The sequence below is a fragment of the Perca fluviatilis genome, chromosome 4, assembly GCF_010015445.1.
Source record: "Perca fluviatilis chromosome 4, GENO_Pfluv_1.0, whole genome shotgun sequence".
In the NCBI taxonomy this organism is placed as follows: Eukaryota; Metazoa; Chordata; class Actinopteri; order Perciformes; family Percidae; genus Perca; species Perca fluviatilis.
Window position 1 is genome coordinate 6,921,211 of NC_053115.1, and position 21,491 is coordinate 6,942,701.

The 21,491-nt window shown below is 41.6% G+C and overlaps 1 protein-coding gene across 5 annotated transcripts in view; it reads left to right on the plus strand.

Annotated features, from left to right (window-relative positions):
* Window positions 1-20,402, plus strand: part of sema3fb (sema domain, immunoglobulin domain (Ig), short basic domain, secreted, (semaphorin) 3Fb) — a 59,468-nt gene extending 39,066 nt beyond the window's left edge. For 3 of the 5 annotated variants that reach the window (XM_039798612.1, XM_039798614.1, XM_039798616.1), the window contains 13 exons: window positions 1,152-1,245; window positions 3,836-3,955; window positions 4,214-4,353; window positions 5,538-5,652; window positions 11,698-11,767; window positions 11,916-12,060; window positions 12,286-12,508; window positions 13,620-13,708; window positions 13,848-13,889; window positions 14,902-15,059; window positions 15,417-15,499; window positions 15,792-15,925; window positions 17,573-20,402. In XM_039798612.1, coding sequence (XP_039654546.1) covers window positions 1,152-1,245; window positions 3,836-3,955; window positions 4,214-4,353; window positions 5,538-5,652; window positions 11,698-11,767; window positions 11,916-12,060; window positions 12,286-12,508; window positions 13,620-13,708; window positions 13,848-13,889; window positions 14,902-15,059; window positions 15,417-15,499; window positions 15,792-15,925; window positions 17,573-18,049 — 1,890 coding nt within the window. In that variant the 3' untranslated portion in view covers window positions 18,050-20,402. The remainder of the gene's footprint in view (window positions 1-1,151; window positions 1,246-3,835; window positions 3,956-4,213; window positions 4,354-5,537; window positions 5,653-11,697; window positions 11,768-11,915; window positions 12,061-12,285; window positions 12,509-13,619; window positions 13,709-13,847; window positions 13,890-14,901; window positions 15,060-15,416; window positions 15,500-15,791; window positions 15,926-17,572) is intronic. The other 2 variants (XM_039798613.1, XM_039798615.1) reach the window with 1 other exon arrangement.
* Window positions 20,403-21,491: the final 1,089 nt, after the last annotated feature.

Here is a 21,491-nt window from a genome sequence, read left to right on the forward strand (position 1 = left end):
TCACCGCACCAAGCCCTCCACCTTCTGTAGGAATGTGGTGCAGTCTTTCCCACAAAGGCGGCAGGACTAGTCAGCATCTGACCCACTCCCACAGCAGGCTCTGTTAGCCCAGAGCAAACACCAGCCATCTGTAGCCAACTAGCTGCGCAGCAAAGGAAATAAAAGAGCCACATACTTGAACATGTCTCTACTGTTTGAGCTCTCTAAGCACTTTGAAACAACCTTACAGGACATAAAGGCTTTAGGTGAAGTGGGACACAAAAAGTTTTTTTTAGTCAGATTTAATTAGAAATATGTTGCAACTTTTGTGAAGGGTCATATTTTACAGCAAGGTTGTAAAAACATGTTCAGGGCACAGGTTCCCTCTGGTACACATAAATGTTTGTGACCTTTTTTTACACGTCAACATCTGGCATGGCTGGGAGTGAGCTGCCATCACCTCCTTATTCGCACAAGTGGTGATTTTAATCAGAGATGAGTAGGGAATTGCACAAGGGTGCGTGTATGATCCAATGATGTAAGTTTGGCACGGTGCCATGTTCTCTCCCCTGCTTTAGTGCTGATGGACAATGACAGAGATGTCTCCATCTCTGTACCCGTTGGGAGTGAAAAATGGGGATTGGACATGCTCTGGTCTGTGAAGCGGGGCTACAGGACATGTCATTGCATGCCACTGATTCATTTTACCCCACTCTCATACGCAAATTCCTGCCAATCACCTCTCAGTGCTTGTGTGCAGGGATGCCAAGGGCACTGAGCATCAGTCATCCTGCCTCCATCCTGGGTTTGTTTTTTTCACTGTGCTGGATTACAGGTGTCAGCAGTAGGCCTGTGCAGCCATAGGCACCAAGAAGCTGAGAGATATTTGGCACGCAGCTTATTATGCTGAGAGAAGCAGCCCACGACACATTGTTTTCCGCAGTAGAGTGGCATAGAGATGGATTAGAAATTCCTTGCTTTCCCCGCATGTATTTTTCTGTATGAACGAGCGCTCGTTATTCTAATACTTCATTTCCCATAAGGCCGTATAGGTCCCACAGGAGTCAGAGGAAGCACATTCCCTGCCTCATTTTCCCGGCACAGGGGAATCACAGTGACAAGATGAAGAGTACTGAATTTATTGCCTTCTCCATATGATTTTTCCATTTCAGGAAGAAATCTTCCATTTGGAGCCAGGCAAAGTGGAATCTGGGAAGGGAAAGTGCTCCTACGACCCGAATCTCAACAGCGTGTCAGCTTTGATCAGTGAGTATAATCTGAGTTTGGTCACATGAGGGCGTGGGCATGGGTACAGTCGGGCCCAGCAGTCTCATCCCATATGGATTGTTCATCTTGTATCTCCTGTTTCTTTACATGGCCTTCTTTCTGCTCACAATTTATATTTTTAGCAAACTTTGTTAACAGAAGATATTTATTGTATGCCATTGCGCAAGAGGCCAAGAATGGCAGGCCAAGTGTCCTTTCCATTCTGTAACTATTTCCCACACTGAGCTGCTTTGTCCAGCCGCCTAATCATTATATCCTAAGGAATATGTTCTTGTTAGGGTTGAGATGGGCACAATAATATGTGCCTATTAATATGTGAACCCCTCACTGGGGAATTAGTGGCTTCCAATCAAAACACTTGCTTTTCAGTGCTTTCATCACTATTTTAAGAGTAAAATGATCTTTATTCCCAAATTTACTAGGACTTACTTCCCATGAAGCCTGAATTATTTGCACATGCTTTAATAATTAAACAATCATATACTTACATACCATTATATTTACAGACGGGTGACAAATGAAAGGGAAAAACTGAATAAATGAGTGGAGAAACATAATGAATGCAGACTCAGTAAATGGTTTGATGGTTATGAAAATAATGTGGATAATAATAATCATTCAGTGAGGAAATATGTTTTTTAAGGACGATGTTCATTCCTTCCAGGTGGAGAATCAATGCCAATGAGCATCAAAGCTGTTCTGGAGGCTTACGATGGCCTAAAGACACTTATGTTAGTGTCATAACATGGAGATGTTCCATATTCAGTGAACCAAAATATTGAAAATAACTACAATAATCTACTTTATTTCCGTGAGGAAGTGTATTCCCACTTATATTCCCATCTATCCATCCTGTTATATTACATTTACATGTATAACAGCTCAGTTTAGCTCATCATCTGTTGTAGCATTCATGAAGGCAGTGTCCTCTGTCCCTTCACACAGGGTCACTTAGTCAGGTCCAGACCACACAGTTGCCACCAGTGAAAGGCAATCTTCTCTCTGTGGGGTGAGACAGCGGGTGTAAATCACTGGCACTGCTTTCCCACATTAGCACAGTGCCAGCTGACCAGTATGGAACCAGTACTGTCATCCAAGATGGATTTATCTCCCACGTCCACCAGTTAGCATCATAGAAGGAACACTGTAGTTAGTGCTGATAAGGATTAAGAACCCTGTACCACAACAATAGATTTAGCATTGACCGCTGACTGCTCAGCTCTCCACCGCATTAGACAATCCATCGTCCGTGGACATTTTAATGATATTTCATCAATCTTCATGCAGCGCTGATGAGGACCATGACATTGAATATAATGGTGGTAGGACAGTGTGTTTTGTTTCCTCTGCTCTACCTCCTGCTGTCTGCTTACTCCATCACTGAGAGCTTTGACAGTCACACCTGCTCTTCAGTGGGGCCCTAACAGCAGCTGGAGGACCAGCACCTTTCCTTCCTGTGGCTTAACAAGACTGTTGTATGGATTTGTCAGTCTGCACACATGGATGTGCTCATATTTTATGTCTTTATGGAGTGCGTGCGAAGGCTGTTTCAGGAAGTTTGAGCACTGTTTTCGCTTTATTTTACCGCTAAATTCCTAGTGGTTTCCTCGGAAGTTATCTGGAAAGAACAATATAAGAACAATATACACCCATTTATTTATTTCAGCTTTTAAGAGCCAGAAAATGTTACAGTGCTTTAATTGTTGGGAGGGGTTTACAACTGGTTGATTTCCACAGGAAGCTCCTTGAAAGAAATACTAATCTTAATGACAAAAGTAAATAATTAAAATCCATTTTAACCCAAGCAGATTTATTATTGGAAACTTAATTGTCTTTCTTAATTGACTGTTCAAATAACATTTCAATCACAATTTTGTTCATAATCCTGTACTATACCACTAGGGGTAACTAATATATAGACAATGATGTTCCATATATCCATGTCTTCAACATGGAAATGTTTTGCACATGTAGCTTCAGCGTGTCTTCAGTCGTTTAGTCGACTTTTTTTCTGACTTCTCGTTTGAAATGAATTAAATGGAAACTGGAGATGGACTTTTCAACCAAATTCTGTGTTTTTTGCATTAGCTCACACTAGCTAAATGTGCATAATAAAAATCTGCTGATGACATTCATCATTTCAACTGACAGAATCCACGGTAGTCGGCTTTGGTTAAATTCTGTGTGAAATCGCTGAGTAGTAGTGCCTGTAATCACTGCGAATATCTAGTGGTTACTTTGCCTCGTAACTAATGTGGACAGGACAAGTAGGCAAATAATCAGTTAAACAATGTTTCCATTTTAAACAAATTACACAGTCCTTTCCAGAAACGTCCTACCAAATTACAATTGCATTATCCGTTCTTATAATTTCGAGGATTGACCACTGGCATCTTGAGTGAGGGATAGTATCAACCTATCAACCTTACCACGTTGTGTCTAAATGAGATAAATGTGTAGATGATGTTCTAAATATACAATTTTAAATAAAACCCTTGGTGTTTCACTAAACTGAACTGTTTTTTTTTTTTTTTTTTTTTTTTTTTTTTTTTCTCTCTCTCTCTCTCAGATGGTGAACTGTATGCTGGGGTCTATGTTGACTTCATGGGAACAGACTCTGCCATTTTCCGTACTTTGGGGACAAAGACTGCCATGCGCACAGATCAGTACAACTCCAGATGGTTAAATGGTAAATGTCCTATTTAGCCTATAAATGATACACCCGCTTTCACCCAGTGTGTGAAGCCTTCCTGACTGCCTTTTCAATATACAAACAGGGTTTCAAATGTATAGCTGAAATGAAAAGATTCTGGCGTTTGCATATACGTATGTTGAGAATCCCTCAACAAGTGATAAACAGGAAATGCTGTACAGTTTATAAAAGGTTTCAGCCAGATGTTTTCCCAAATTTACCCTCCGCCTGACTCACCACCTCTTCTCCCCACAGACCCCACTTTCATCCACGTACAACTCATCCCCGACAGCGCAGAGAGAAATGACGACAAGCTGTATTTCTTCTTCCGGGAGAAGTCCTCTGAGATGGGTCATAGTCCTGTGACCCAGTCTCGCATAGGACGCATCTGCCTGGTGTGTACACAGTGGGAAGCGTGTTTGTTTTGGGGTATAAACATAATGAAAAGAAAACCTGCATCGATATGAAAAACAGGCTGGAGACTTCCGAGGCAAACCAGTTATTTGGCCAACGCTGACGTGCTGGAATCCACATGTGTTTTTAACCTTCCTGTCTACAATGCATCCCTCTGTCTGGGAGGTTACCCTCTGACCTCTGACCCTGCGATCTTCTGACCTTTTCTCCATGGTAGTCCTAAAACACTTGAGCTTTTTAGTGTACATAGCAGCGAATTACTCACCGTCTCTCTCTTTTAGAGTCCTTCTCAGTTAAACTAGACTTCCTCCACAAAAGCCGACGTGCCCCGCAAATATAAAGTGAGCCGAGCAACAAAAACAAATAACAACAAATATCTCTTGGATAGCTCGCGGGGCATCGTATAGTATTTATACGGCGAGTGTGAGTGCATGCGTTCCCTTATGGATTTGCGTGCATATGCGAGTGTTACAGCGGGTGTATGAGCACGGGTATGAGTGAGAAAATGTGGCGTACGTGTGTTCGTTGCCTCAGCTGTTCACCGTTGTAATAATTTGAAGGGGTCAGGTGCTGACCCGGCACACAAACACTCATCACCATCGCGGTGGGTTCTGCCACGGCCTCCGGAGACCCGGTCCTGTCATTCTTACCTCGCCACACATCTGGATACTCTTACTGCCACTATCTGCACCCCGCACATCACCAAAAATACACTCAGCCGTCTACTGGAATTACACTGGAATTTATGAAAACATTTCAACTCCCAAAATGGGATTCATCAGAAGCGCACGAAGAATGTGAAGCCTACGACCGCCATTTAAAATGAAATATCAAAACATACAGAACAGGGCATGCTTTCTCCAAATATGCTGATTATGGAGGAGGACTTTAAAGCACATACTGGTCTCAGCTCTTTTTTACTGGGATAGATTCTGGCCTTGCTCCACCACAGATGGAAGAGTCTAAATAGGAGGGAGACAGTGTTTACCATCTCACCCCCCCCCCACCCCCCTTCCTTTTAGTTTCCTGGCTTTGCAAACCAACATGTACTCTATAGTGTGTGTGGGTGGCTCCACCTGTTTGTTTTTTTCATTGACATAGGAGGATGTGAGTATGAGCGAAATGATGGAGAAACTGTTCTGTGTCACCGCCCTCTCAAATACAGAATGATGACGGAGGCCACTGCTGTCTGGTTAACAAGTGGAGCACCTTCCTGAAGGCCAGGCTCATCTGCTCTGTGCCAGGGGCCGACGGCATGGAGACGCATTTTGACGAGCTCCGTGAGTACAAAGAGCTTAACGCCTGCACACTGAGATTATGCTGTGGTTCTCTTCCCTATTTTCAGTTGAAGTGGCGATCTGTAGGTCACTTAGTGTGGGTGGGGGTGTTGTATAGATTTCGTTGTCAATCAAACGGGCTGTCAGCCCTGTGATGTCTTTTCCTCCTGCTTCACTGCTCTTTTGCCAGATTGCATCCTACATATCTAGCCCTGCAACTAATTATTATTATTGATTAATCTGCACATTATTTTCTCTGTTGATTGTGTGATCATTTTGTCTATTAATGTCAAATTGCTTGCTTTATCTGACAGTCCAGAACCCAAAGATGTTTAGGAAGGCATCAAATTCTTACATAAAACACTGGGTCAATCTGTAACATGGAATAGCGAAATTCGTCTTAAAATAGAAATTCTGCTTTTTTGCCAGAAAGATTAGTCTTACTAAAGTCAAGAACTTTTGTTACACCCTTTTTTTTGAAAGAAACTATACCCTTTCTTTGTGCAGTTAATCATTTTGACAGTAGGTATCAAATGGCGAAGAAAAAAAGGCATAAATGACACGACTGGATTTATTTGAGACATATTCATTTTCAGGTTCCTGTCATGTATGATCAAATCTGAAATATTAGGTAGAGAATAGTCTACTGCAGGGTCTGTTTCTACTGCAGCACCTGCCAAGAGTGTGCTTGCGCAAACACATGCACACCAGAGCTCAGTCCCTGGCCCATATGGCAGGCCACTCCATCCCATCACATGGCCCATACAGAGTACTGGAATGAGAATGACACACATAATCCCACCACTGTAGTTGTGTTCTGCTTTCAAGATGTCTTAAATAAAAGTGTGTGTGTGTGTGTGTGTGTGTGTGGGGGGGGGTGGTTCTGATGGTGGGCAGATCAGATCACCAAGCAGGAATGTCTGTGAGTGTGAGACTATAAGCCTCTCCAGGGGAAGCTCTTTCCCTTTCTGTCTCACTGGTTTAAAATAGAGCCAAATAGTGATAGGGGACTGATGCGTGAGGCAACTGTTGCTCTTGAACTAATCTCAAGAATGAAAAGTGCCATGCCTGTTGAATTTGATGATAGTTTTTTGTCTCTTTATCTGTCTGACACATTCCTTGCTTTTATCTCGACTTGCCTGCAGTTCTAAAAGCACTGCTTTGTTTTCACAGATGACATATATTTTATCCTGCTTTGAACAATTGAAAAAGTGACACACACTTAAAATCTTTGTGGTCTTTTTGTGTGTGCAGCCACTTCACCTAAATGTAAGATGTGAGAGCAGTTCTGAGTGCGAATAAGCTCACTCTGTCTATACAAATGAGGGTTCTGTCTTTACTGGTCAGGTCAGTGTTGACGTGGTGTGCTGCGCAGAGTGGTTCTGTGACAGAGTTGGATAGTCGTCAGTGTTTGCCGCTGGCGATGGATTTACGGATATTGTGTGAATAAGGCTGTAAATGTGTAGTGGAGCAGGCTTGTGAATGACCATGACAGGGTACTGTAGACATGTCCAAAGAGAAGACTGCACGTCAGTTTGCAGAGCAGCCGTCCCTGCCAAGGACTCCTAGAGGGGACAGTAAATTGGGTATGATTGAGTTTCATGCTAATAGCTTCACATTGATGGAGTGATTTTGTTTACAGAGGGAAATGGATATTTTAGGATGTCTCAAGGACAAATTGGTCTTCATCTATTGCACATTGAATGCACATTAAATGTAGGAAGGAATAGTTGGACATTTTGAGAAATAAAGTTATTCGCTTTCTTGCTGAAAGTTAGACAAGAAGATTGATACCAGTCTCGTGACTCTGTGCGTTCAATATGAAGATGCAGCCAGTAGACAGTTAGCTTAGCTTAGCTTACTATAAAAACTAGAGGCGGGGGGGGGGAGACAGCTAGCCTGGCCAAATGCAACAAGATCAACCCACCAGCATGTCAAAAGCTCACCAATTTACGTTATGTTTTTTGTTTAATATGTAGAAAGCGTCAAAATTACAATGTTTTCCAGGATTCCAGTGCCAAGAAATATTCCCCCATATAAATTGTATCCTTTTACACACTTGCTGGACTTTAAAGGTGCTGAAAGGCAAATGTGTTACCTTTGGATGTAGCAAGTCTAGCTTCTTCACCCTGTTACCAGTATGTATGCTAAGCAAAGCTAACTGGCTGCTGTCTGTAGCTTCATATTTACCCAGATTGGGTAGTGGATTGGGAGTGTGGTATCAATCTTCTAATCGAACTCTTGGCAAGAAAGCTTATAAGCTTCTTTAAAGTTGCACTATGAGTTCCTGCATGGTCACTTCTGTTGATGTTCCAAGTAAATACCAAACAAACAGAGCAAGCTCTTCCCTCTCTCCATGTTTCTGTAACTGTCATGACTAACTGACTAACTGTCACTAACCCCCACCCCCAACCATCTTGTCGATGATTGGCTGGAGTGGTTTGTTGTATTTTGGTGCACAGCCTGTGCCCTAGTGTTTGTTTGACGTTTACGACCCCTGTGTTGTCTCCCGAGACCGGACTTTTTCACAGTGTATTCAGGGGGCAGGCAGCTAGCGGATCAAGGAGAGATGCCTATGATTTGAGACAAAAATTAAATTGCGCTGAAACCATGCAGGAACTCATAGTGCACCTTTAAGAGTCTACATACGGCATATAGCAAGGAGGCACTGTCGATGCATTACACTGCACAGTTGAAGATTGTTTCAAGCCAGGACAAGTTCAAAAAGATCAGTTAGCCATGCTTCTCTGAGATTCTTAAACTCCCCCCTTTCTTTAAGAGTTTTAATAAAACAACTCTACAAGTCATTACTGAGAAATGTGTTGAAATATCCAGACCAGCTGTATACCATGGTCTGATAGTCTTATTTAGAAAAGCATTATGGCAAAGCACGCCTTGAGACCTGGGGAGTTTGTACAGTTGGTATATGTAGCACTTATTGGCTCCACCTGTATACTTGTACTTAAACGACCCACAATGATTTAAAACACAGTGTTAAATGATTTTTTTATTCACTAACTTATAAAAGGAAAAAAAGGGGCTGCTGCATTTTAGATGTGGAATGCTTTAAAACAAGTCTATAATCAATAGCTAGATAGATTATAAGGCAGAGAGCAAGATAAAAGACCCACATTGAGAAAGAAGGAGAGACACTTAGGCACAGACAGCAGATTTAGAAAAAGAAGAAAAAAAACACAAAGGCTGATAAAGTAGAAAATGAAATCTTTTTAGAGGAAATGGAATGTATGGCGGCTGAGATTGTATTGCCATACAAAAAAAGTGTTGGATCTTTTCCAAACTGAACATCCCCTGGAGCTAAGTCATCACTGCTCTGTCAGGATAGCTTTTATTGCAAATCACATTGTTTTTCCCATGTTTTCCTGAAGGCTTGATCTGTTTTTAGCGACTGTATACCGTCCATGACAGTAGCTCTATCTTGGCCTCGGAGGTATCTCGTCTGCATATATGCACATTTACCTGTTCTGGCGTGCAAATTGCTAATTTCTGCAGAACAGCTGTATGTCATGACATGGATCATCTGTTGTGTGACACCCATGGCAGCCAGTCGTGCTACGTCCGTACTACCCCATGACCGTTTCACTGCTCCGGATGTGGCTGCTGTGGAGGACGGCATGTTGGTGTGTGTGTATGGGTGTGACTTTGGGGAATTTGGTAGCTATGGAGAAATGCCTGCTATCTTTGAGCTTTATACTTTTCTCTAGGAATGAGCTAAAGGCTGTAGACAGTCCCCAGAGGAAGGCCAGACTGTACAGATTCACTAATGTGGACAGGAGCAGAACACAGCAGTTCAATTCAAAGACAATGCTTACTTCCTCCATATATCATTCTATCTGCATAGCAGCATGACAGCTAATTTCTCATGCTGGTCTTTACCGAAATGCAAGTGCATAAATCTGAATGGGTATACTTTTTTTGGATGCATAGATCAGTTCTCCTTCTGTTTCCACACTTCACACAAGCTCTAATAGTCATATTTTTTTAGCTTCATCCCTCTGTCTTTTGCTTGTTGACTCTCTCACCAATCACATCTTTACTCCGTTATTTCCCTGCGCAACTAGGTTGGGAGCGCATTCTCCGTTTCATACCGAAGGCCCTTGTCCTATTGTAGGCAGTCAATGTGCCTCCTGGGACTTGTATTTAGGTCAGGTACCGAACAGGAGAGAGACTTATCACCCATCACATGTTTAGCTCCTCTTATTTGTTGCTGTGGACATTTCCTTAGTATCAACGAAAGGATAATCAAAATGTCCAATGTCAGAGCTCTGAGGACAGAGTGTGTGAGCGATCGGGATTTAGAAACCTCCAGAATTGGCCGTGGAGTATATGATGTAGTTCTCTTTTGGGATAGAAGATATATTTCCTTCCCATCAAAGTGGAAGACATGAACTATGAACGCAGGAAGAAAAGTTTAAATGTTCTCTCTCTTTGGGAGCAGTCTCAGGTGGTTCAGCAATCACGTTGTTCCAGTCTAGACTGTAGAGAACCAGACTGTTTGATACTCTGTGTCTGATTCCTGGATTGGAATGCCTTGTTGAGGTTAGATGATAAAACCTCTCAAGACTGAGTTGTGATGGTGGTATCTTGTCAATGAAACCTTCACATTATGTGTCCTTCCTGATGACATTGTTCAGTTTCCTGTTGCACAAAGTCGATTGCTGTGGTTTTACACCTACTGTTTCCGTCTGCAGCATATGAGAATGGCAGGAGGTCTGTCTGGATAGAAGAGACTCACTTTACTTTATTTTTTCTTTTACTTTTTTCTATTAGATTGTTAGTTTCGATTCACTTTTTGCCCTCAACAGTATCAACATTTGAATATGTCCAATACTTTGGTTTGGGACCAAATACTTCCTAAATTAATGTGATTCCCATCAGTCTCTGCTGTATGTTGTTGTTTGTGCTAATTAGCAAATGTTAGCACGCTAACACACTAAATTAAGATGTTTAACATGGTAAACATTATACCTTCCAAGAAGCATATTAGCATTGCCATTATGGGTGGGTTAACATGCTGACATTAGCATTTAGCAGGATTTAGCAACAGAGCAGGCTGTAGACTCTTTGGGGCCTTTTTAATGATCTAATCGCATGGCGTGAAGCGCATGGCGCAGTTTGACGGCGGAAAAAAGGGTCCGTGCACTGGGCGCATGCTTCAAAAGGGTCATACTTAGTGTCTTCATTAATCATAGGTGTGTTTTGGGCATAACATGCAATAAACCAATCAGAGTGTCATCTCCCATTCCCTTTAAAAGCCAGGCGCGTTTGGACCTTGGCGCATTGCTATTATGTTGGCGGATTTACACCGTAATATTTTTATTTGTAATCTTTTGCATGTTTGTGTGCTGCTGCGCTTCCCTGTGTGTGTGTAACAAGCATAGTGTGCGCGCGCTGTGCACAAGCCTAGGCGCATTTTACTAATTCACAATGAAATGCTGCGCTATTGACTTTAGACCAGGTTTTTGTTGGTCAATGGCGCGATCACTTCCCGCTGCCTCAAGATAGCAATACGCCAAGAATTCACCTGAACACACCTCCCTGTAAGACCAGCACGCCCATGGGCGCAAAGATGGGCGCAGGTGCATTTGCTTTTAAAACGACGCGGGCGCTGGACAGGAAATTGACAACTGCGTCGGGCTTTGCGCTGGGGAGGCAATTAGTCACATTTACACGTTGACATTCACACAAATTCTCACATGAACCCCTGACCTTTACTCTTTTGATGCAATTATGGATTTCAGGGACTCGGTATATAAGTTATATATAATTAACTTATAATATAAGCTCCCACTTTGTTCATCAAATCCAGTAGTGTGTGTTCCATGTGTTTCCAGCAAAGATGAAGTTTCAGCTTCATTGTTAGTGCATCACTTCTTCCGGAGAGGTGTAACCTAAAGGTCTCTCTGGCTAAGAGAGGTTGGGTTGACTGAAAACTGTGTAAATATTAGTAAGAGTGCTTGTGCTGTGGAGCGAGATGTTTCCTTCACCCGTTCTGTTGCACTGACGTCATTTCTCTCTATTCTGTTACAGGAGATGTTTACATACAGCCAACACAGGACACAAAAAATCCTGTCATATATGGCGTCTTCTCTGTCTCTGGGTAAGTATACTAAAATGCATACTGAATATGCACAACACCTGTAATAGACTCTGTTTTGATATAGATTTCCCAAGTTCATTTTTTTCCCCCCATTATTTTGCAAGATACATTTTCCTGACCTTTTTCTTCCTTTACTGTCTTTTCACAGCTCTGTCTTCAAAGGCTCAGCAGTTTGTGTTTACTCCATGGCTGACATCCGCATGGTCTTCAATGGACCCTTCGCCCACAAAGAGGGTCCCAATTACCAGTGGGTGGCCTACACTGGGAAGATCCCCTACCCTCGACCCGGCACGGTGAGCTTTAAATCCACAGTGACCCCACACACGAATCCCACAGCAAGCTGGCATAACAGCAGCTTCTCACTGACTCAGACCTCAAATAGAAACCATCTGAACAAGATGCAGGCATCAGTATTACCAAACTCTGAATAATACTCTAAGACAGGCTCTCAAATGTGCTTTTTATGTGATTATGTCAGTTATTCTTCATGGCTTACGACGCTTCTAATTCTCTTTCAGTGCCCTGGAGGTACGTTCACCCCCAACATGAAGTCCACTAAGGACTATCCAGATGAAGTGATTAACTTCATGAGGAATCACCCTGCCATGTACAATGCCGTGTACCCAATACACAAGCGCCCCCTGGTGGTTCGAACCAATGTGGACTATGAGTTTACCACCATCACTGTGGACCAGGTGACAGCTGCAGATGGCAACTATGAAGTGCTCTTTCTAGGAACTGGTGAGTGTTTTGTAATACATTTGATGTTGTATGATAGTAATGAGGGAAGGAGCCAAATATCTGCTTTTTGTCTGCTTATTAAATCATCACAGCTTTGTAAAGGTTTCTTTTTTTTACGTGTCACTCTGAACCCATGAACCCTTTGATCAGAGTCAGAATGGTGAATGACAGTGTCAGTGAGAAGCTGAAAAATGGAGAAAAAAATCCCCCCATGGAAATAAATCCCATGTAAGTGGAGGGCTTGTCTCCCCTGCAATCATTCATCATTAAGAGAAAAGCATTCTTGCCTTTTGTGCTTGAGTGGAAATTTAACCAATCAAAGGGTTTGTACCTCGCTCTATTCACATGAAGTAAACAACAGGAGATTTGTACCTGGAGGGCAAGGGTGGATCAACAGCGGGAGGGAGAGAAAAGAAACAGGGGGTAAGAAGAAGAGAAGGAGGACATCCATCACCTTAATCTTGCCCACTGGTGTAAGAGAGATTATCTGTCTGTCTGCATGCCTTGAACCTTTAATAAGGCCCCAGTATGACAACAGCAGCCACCACACAGGATGCAGCCCTCACATATTGCATATGACGCCTCTTCTTTGTTCATCTGTGCATTACGGGGAGGAGACTAATGGGTTTGTGTGCGATGGCGGGCCACTGTGGAGGAATGTGTGTCCTTTCAGCTGCTGTCAGAGGCAGCCATTCAGCCCTACATTGGGGCTGAATGCAGAAGTCATAATACATCTCAGGTATCCTGCTCACAGGAATGTCTAACTCTTTACAGAAATCAAACATGCTAGGTAATGCCGGGCGAATGTTTTATGGCATCCAGATGATTAGTTCAAGGCAAGAAGGGAGCTGAGGATTATAAAAGAAGTTTGTCACGGTGGCGGCAGTGAGAAGTGCACTAAGTGGAACAGAGCTTCATGTCATTGAGTAAAGGTTAAAGCAAAGATAGCCACGTAACAGAGGTGAAGAGTACAGTGGAGCCTGTTGATATGAGGATTATCCCTTGTTGGAGGCTGCTGAGAGAATAAAATGGAAATCCAAGGGGCTGTTGACAGGCGAAGGGGTGTGAGATTGCAGGTATGTAGCTGACAGGTGTGTGTTGTCCTCCACAGACAAGGGAACAGTTCAGAAAGTCATCGTTCTGCCCAGAGATGACCTGCAGACTGAGGAGCTGGTCCTTGAGGAGGTAGAGGTTTTCAAGGTACGTTTTTATTTACCCCTTTTCTCTGTTCTTCTACTATACTTTTTTGCACTTCCATCTATGTTCTCACACCCACACCTTGCACATTTTGTCATAAATTCCTTGTCCTTAATCACTATGTATTCTTTTCTCCATCAAGGTCCCTACTCCAATTACAACAATGAAGATCTCATCCAAAAGAGTAAGCATGTCTGTGCAAGTGATTTTCTTAACCTTTGCTAACATAAAGAGAAAAGAAACCATCTTCCAAAGACAGGAAATTACATTATGCAGTTTGGAAAGGTCACATACCACATACATAAGGATGTGCTTAACTGTTGCTTCCCTTTATAATTGATAAAAAAGCTGTGGGAGAAAATGAAGAGAGAAATGTGGGAAAGACACTTAGAATTTTGTGTTGTATTTCAGTGTGATTAAAATACTTGGCCTCTTCTACATGCTATGACATCATTTCACAGAAAGAGAGTTTGTGTTACACACAGCCTGCCAGATAAATTTCAAACTGCTGATTTTACAAATATGATGGCAACCTGATTGACCTTGCAACCTTTGATGAGCTCAATATTCTACCAGATGATCCAGGGCCTGTTGCTGTTTCAGCACAGTGCAGGATAAGAGTTTACCCTTAACTCTATTACATTCATCTGGGTTTGTGAAGTGTTTGTATGGAAGCAAATAATAGTCAAAAAGATTTGAAACACATAAGCCATTGAAAAATATATTTTTATTAGGGTTCCCAAACTCAGATAGAACATTCGAGTACCCAGGCTTGATTGCTCATCCCTGGTATCCCAGATGTCCAGGACTAAATCTCATATATTGAAGAATATTAGTGTCTGAATTTGATCAAGCCAGTTTGAGCAACCAGATTTTGACTTGACTTGCATTTTGATATCCCAATTGAGCTTCTTGAATTGTAGCGATTTGAATGTAGTTTTTGAATACTGGGAACTTGAACTTGTTAACCCTTAAATATACTATATGTATACTGAAAATTGACTATTGAAAGTTTCAACTATGGCCATTAATTGCCTCCATTTAGCTCTGCTCAGTGCATCTGTCCTAAATAAAACTCAGGATGTTTTCTCTTTCCCTTATTTCAATTCCAATATCGATGTGTACTGTAGCGTTGTGTATAACACCATTTTCCATCCTCTCTCTCTCTCTTTCTCTCTCTCTCTCTCTCTCAACAGCAACAGCTGTATGTGTCATCAGTGTTAGGGCTGACCCAGCTGGCTCTTCACCGGTGTGATGTGTACGGCGAGGCTTGTGCTGACTGCTGTCTGGCCAGAGACCCTTACTGTGCCTGGGATGGCAAGTCCTGCTCCCGTTACTCCGCCTCGCAGAAAAGGTGAGCACCAAAAGCAGTTTTAGCATGAACTTACACTAACATTATAACTAAATGACTGACTCAATTGGTGTGTTAAATGATGATGCTGAAATTAGACTGCCTGTATGGCTGATTGGCTGTATTAATGTGTTTTGTAAACTGTGGTTCATGCTCAAATAATAAATAATGTACTTGTCATATTAAAAGTCTATCCAGTAAATGATGTAAATTCACATACCTGTAATAACGTAATGGGATGGTGGTTTGTGGTTGGATCCATTTAAATGTAATACTTTAATGGCTTTATGTATTGTGGAATGGCTTTGAATGGCTTGCGGTTGCTTTATGTTTTTTTTCTCTCCTTATTCGGCAATACTGGTCTGACCCCTTTAGACGTAGCCGGAGGCAGGACGTCAAGTACGGCAACCCCATCCGCCAATGCCGAGGCTTTAACTCTAACGGTAAGAAGTCTGTTCTTCAACCTCCTGAGTTTTCTTTCTGTTGCTTCTACAGTATTTTGTTCATTAATGAACTCAGAAGGTTGAAATGAATGACACATCCCATTATTTGCTGCTCCTAACGGTTCACGCTTTCATTGTTATGTGACTGTAATCTGGCAGCTTTATGGTAATCTGTGACATCCGTATTGTTTTAAAAGACTTTTGATTTGGGAAGATTTTGGTTGTAAAGGAGTTTATGGTAATGAGTGTTTTGGTTGCCATGGAAATCCCCCTCTCTCTCTCTGCCCTGCAGCCAATAAGAACACTCTGGAGATGGTGCAGTATGGGGTGGAGGGAAGTAGTACCTTCCTGGAGTGCCAGGCACGCTCTCCACATGCTGTCATCAAATGGCATCTGCAGAGAGATAACAGTGACCGCAGGAAAGAGGTGAGCCGCCACATTGTGTATTTCTCAAAACAATTCTGGTTATATAAGCATATTGTATTAGTGGGCAGTTTACTCACGTTCATATTTATCTAACATAACGCACAATATAAACCTCCCGAAAGTAAGGAATCGGCTTGAACTTTACTGGCATGGGCCAGATGAGCATTTCACCAGATGAACATGAAAAATGTATTTTGGACATATCCATATGTGGCGGGGGCCAGTATTTCTTTCTCACTTTATTACTCTGTTGTCATGGAGAGATGGAGAATTATATGCAGTATGGCACATTTGAAAAATGACTCCAGTGTAATTCTTTTCCGATTCTCTGTTAACACCATTAAATGATTCAGGCTCTGATTGAATGATGCCTGATTTCTCACACAGACCCCTGACTGTCCTCAGACCCAAGGGAAGGACACATAAAGGGGAGCTGTGAAAAAGCCCTCTGCTATGAAATATATAACTATGAGGCAGTAGTTAATGTTTTATTGTGAAGCTATGTAGTGTTGCTGACTCTCTTTTATTGACTATTCTGTTGGATGGTCTCTATTCCCACAGGCAGAGCCGACTTTGCTGCTGCCTCGCACTTCTGATTCTAAGCTAAAATGCTGTCATCACCTAATCAGATTCCTGGGTGTGGACGTACAGATAGAGTGAATTAATTAATACAGTTACACGTAGAGTAACCGTTTGATAAGATTTGAATGGATTTTTTTATGGTGATAAATTCACCGTATAGGCCAAGGCAGTATGGAAGAAACGGATGTAACAGATCAAAATGTCTGTAGAAATATTCGTTGCCCTTCTCCCCTCACTGACCTGTCACTTGAGAGACACAATTTGCTAACAAAGTCTCACTACCCAGAGTCATAACTCAGTCAAAATTCAACCCAGAGACATCATACACACACCGCTAGTGCATTCCATTTGTACTCGGAAGTCGGATTTTCTGAGGTCAAAGTCGGAAACGCTCCCCGACCTCCGATTTCCGAGCTCGGGAACTCGGACAACCACCAAGTACCCCGAGCTCAAAATCCAACATGGATGCCCCGTGCATCAACAGTTGTGAAAGCTGTAGTAACATACGGATATCAACACTTCTGTCTTATTTGTGTCTCACTAAATCGGTTGTACATACAGTCCTGTCCAACTTCTATCTGTGGACATGTTGTTATGCTGTTTGTATGTACAAAAAACAGCGTAATGCGCCGTTATCAACTAGTATTGTTAACAATGGCTAACCTGGCTAGAGCTAGTGAAAACAATGAAAATCCGACTTGTAAATGGAACGCATTCAACTCGGGTGTGACGTCATTCCCAGCTCCGGCTTCTGAGTTCCGAGGTAAATGGAACGCACGATAACATACTCGTTACAGTGGTGTAAAGATCTCAGATGTTCGTAAATTTCATTTAGAAATCAGAGAAAAAGACACTCCGTATAACTTCTGATCTTGGCTCAAAGTCATCAGATTCAGACTCTTTTAACAACTTTCTGTGTAAGCCCCACTTTCACTATACATCCATCCAGATACAAAGACAGAAATGCTTTTCAGTTAAACAGATACATAAAGTAGCTTTGCATTATACCCATAATGCACAGGATGTCACATCACAGGTATTTTAATGAGCTGTTTTTCTCTGCAGATGCGTTCTGATGGTCGGATTTTGAAGACAGAGCAAGGTCTACTCCTGCGGTCTCTGCAGCCCTCTGACTCCGGCATGTACCAATGTACGGCCACGGAGAAGAACTTCAAACACATGCTGGTCAAGCTGCAGTTGGTGGTGCTGTCGAGCCGGGCCGTCAACAACGTGCTGGTGGAGGGCGGAGGAGGGCTGGTGCCGTCTTCTCTTCACTCCGGCAGCACCCAGTGGACCCCCAGCGCAGGCCAGTACAAGGACCTGCTGACCATCCTGAGCCAGCCAGAGATGAGCCTGATCAATCAGTACTGCCAGGACTACTGGCAGTTCGGAGACCCGCTGCTGGGTGCCCTCAAGGCCAAAGACCTGAAGGAGCTCAAGGAGCAGAAGAAGCCCCGCAACCGTCGGCATCATGGGGAGGGGGAAGGGGAGGGGGAGGAGAAATATGAGCAGGAGGAGCAGGATGAGGAGGCAGAGACATGAGGAGCCCAGCTTTGTGTTCTAAAACACCCTCAACCACCCTTTCTCCCACCCTGTGAAAACTGGGAGAGACTCATTGAGAGTAGCAACATGAAAAATCCACAAACCAAGAAAAAAAAAGAAAAAACTGAGAAAAAAAGAGGCTTACAAACAAAACCCCACATACACCCTCTCAAACAGTAAGATATATGATACACAGTATTTATTGTAGGTTGTATATAGTATCATTCTGTGGATTTCTTTGTACTTATAGAAAAAAAACATGCTCTTTGTGTATAGGTACCTTTGGGGCAAATATTATTGTTATTAATGATGTTGTTAATTTTATTGTTGCAGTTACTGTCATTACAAAACTTATCTGTCAGCATCAGATGACCTCGGCGACTGGTTGGAATGTGTTATCAGGCATGTAAGCTGTTAAGAGCGAGCTTTGAAAAGCTCTAACGGGGAAATGAGTTGTTGATAAGGGGTGATGGGATCTCTGTTTTTTTTCATGCTTGCTTTGACGCGATGCCAGGACTCTTTTATTTCTGGACACACCAGGAACTCCTGTGGTGCAACCCCCCCATGGCTGCATGCGGACAGAGACTTAATATTGCCAGGGGACCATCGACACATGGTCCCAGTGATTGTGGGGAAACAATCCTTTTTTCATGGAAACCCAGACGTACAGATGACTGTTCAAATATTTTCACTGGTGTAATTGGGCCTTTTAATAGGAAACCGGTGCTTGCCACCTTTCTATTTCCTTCCTGATTGGAGGATTGATTGTAAAACGATGCGGCATCTTTGCTACTTCTCAGCCCAGATACTAATTCTGAGTATTTCAATCTCAATTGTACTCTACTTTGAGTAACCTGCAGCTTTTTCTGGCCATGACGTTTAAATACATAGATGACATACACATAGATAAAAAAAAAAAGCAAGTAATCAGATCAGTTTTGAATAAATCTATATCTAAATATAGTGGCTGGGTTATTTTCAAATGCAGACCTCCTTTGAACTGAGATTGAGGTGCAATAAAGGGTCAAGGTTTTGCACGAAGGGCATTATTCTTTTACTTTCACGGGACATTGGCCGGGGCCAAATGCAACAAGCACACGGGCAAGTTATAGTTGACTTCTGTAAAAAAAAACTAATTCAATTCAAGACGAAAGAGGTGCCCAGATCAGGCAGCAGTTGTAAGCTCTGAGCACTCGAGACATCTTTTGTTCTTCCTTTGACATTCATGTGTGGAAAAAAAAAAAAGATTGCCCATATACACAACAGAGCATTGTAACAATGTTGTGACACTAACCAAAATATTGGGAAGCTGGCTTTCATTATGTGCATGAACCTGTATTTGTACTGTAATTCTGATACTGTGTGGTCGTTTTTATTTTTTTATTTTTTTCATCTCTAGGGGTGTACAGTATGGTCTCTGAGGGACGCTCTCGTTACAGGGAAACGGGGAAAACAAATGCCCCTTTTTTCAAATATACCCTGTTTAAAGCATGATGCATCTTTTCATTGACATTTATTTAGACTTTGGCAGAGTATTAAGTGAAATTATCTCACGTACTGTATGTGTTTGGATAGCACATAAATAGGGAAAGTATCACACAACGGCGAATCCATTATGCAGATAAAGGCAGTTTGGTTTAGATGAGAGGGTTGTTGTTAAAATGTGAATGATAGTTGTATTGATTCAAATTTTTTGCTCTATTAAAAACTTAGTACAGCTGTTCTCCAGCAAGTGAAAAATAATGACGTATAAAATATAAAATATTTGACAGGGAAGAAAAACATATCTGGAACAAGGTGCAAATTAATTTTCATAACATTCTGACATTTCAAGGCTTTTAATACACCCTGTCTACCTTGTATTGAGACTGTCTTGAATGCCTCTGGGAAGATGCATCCATAATTCATACAGAGGTATCTGTATCTGCTCCTCAATTTGGGATGTCTGTCTGCATTCCCAGAATCAATTACAGCTCCAGATTGTCTCCTCCAAACGAGACCGGGGGTTATACAGCAAAAAAATGCAAAGAAAGGTTGTACAATTTGTTGGTATTTTTAAAAACGTGTCTGTAGTTTTTGAGTGTTTTTGTTTGTTTTGTATTTTTGCATCATCAGACTTTATGGAAAAAAAGAAAAAAACTAAATGCACAAAGGTGATGTTCTTGTAATGACTTGTGTAAATTACTCTATCTTCCCTTTCCATTGTTGTTGCTGACTAATAAATTAAAGCTCTATATTTTATAAGAATGGAATGCTCCCACCCTTCATTGTGATTGGCTTGATACTGGATGTTTTCCATGTTCTGCCCAGAACCCTCTGGATCCTTGGAATAAAGTTGTACCTGTTAAAGAGATATGTATGCACATTTGTATAAAATATACACATTGCGTTTGTGTTTGTAATGAAACTATTGGAAGGTAAAACACCTCCAACAAAAGGGAACAGGAGGAGATGTGCAATCTTATTCTATCAGTGTCTTTACCTCTGGTGTCTGATAGGTATTGATTATTCAAGTTCCTAATCCCCATCAGTTATATGTTCAGTACTTAAAAATTAATTAACTCAGATTATAAGTGTTCAATAGTGCTAGATAATCAGAATATACCTGTGAGAGATTGATAGGGTTGTAAATCAATATTCATTTCTCAGCAAGTTGACCAGAGACATTCAGCCTTTGGAAAATTACTATAAACACACCATTTTGCATTTTCAACTAAATAGTGTTAAAATAAATATATATATATATTTCAACAAGCCATTGACAAAACTGAGTTATTTACTTTATGATGTATTCTGTCTTTATTAGACATAATTACCGATGTGTCGTGTACATACTCTTTTGAAAATCTAATTTATTTTTGTCCTTTACAGCAGTGTTTCTCAAATACGTGTACTCCTAGGGGTACTTTGGAGCACTGCAGGGGTATGTGAGATTTTTTTAAAATATGTTAATTTAAAAATATCAGTCATGCATAATTCCCTGAAAAGATTATACTATAATAGTAAATTAATTTTGTAATGAATTTAAACATTTGAAGTAGCATTTAAATGTTTTTCAGTTACAAAGTTGTAGTTTAGTCAGTCAGACAGGGCTGGTGCAGCGCCTTTATATAGGCTTTTTTTCCGCCCCAAAAAAATACTTTGCGCTGGTCAGGGTGTACTTGGCACAGAGAATATTTCACAGGGGGTACATTATTGAAAAAAGTTTGAGAACCACTGCTTTACAGGCTACAATAAATAGGTCGTTTTTTTTTGGAGGACATCTTGACATGTTACAGTACGAAATGCACAGGTGTAAATAATTGAATCATGGCTGAAATCCATTTAGCCGCTTCAGTGGCTCACTATCACACTGTTGTGGTTTAACTAGGACACATGAATAGAACAGAGCCATCGGTGATGTTATTAGTAACACCTGTGCTTGTCCTATGAAAAGTCAAAA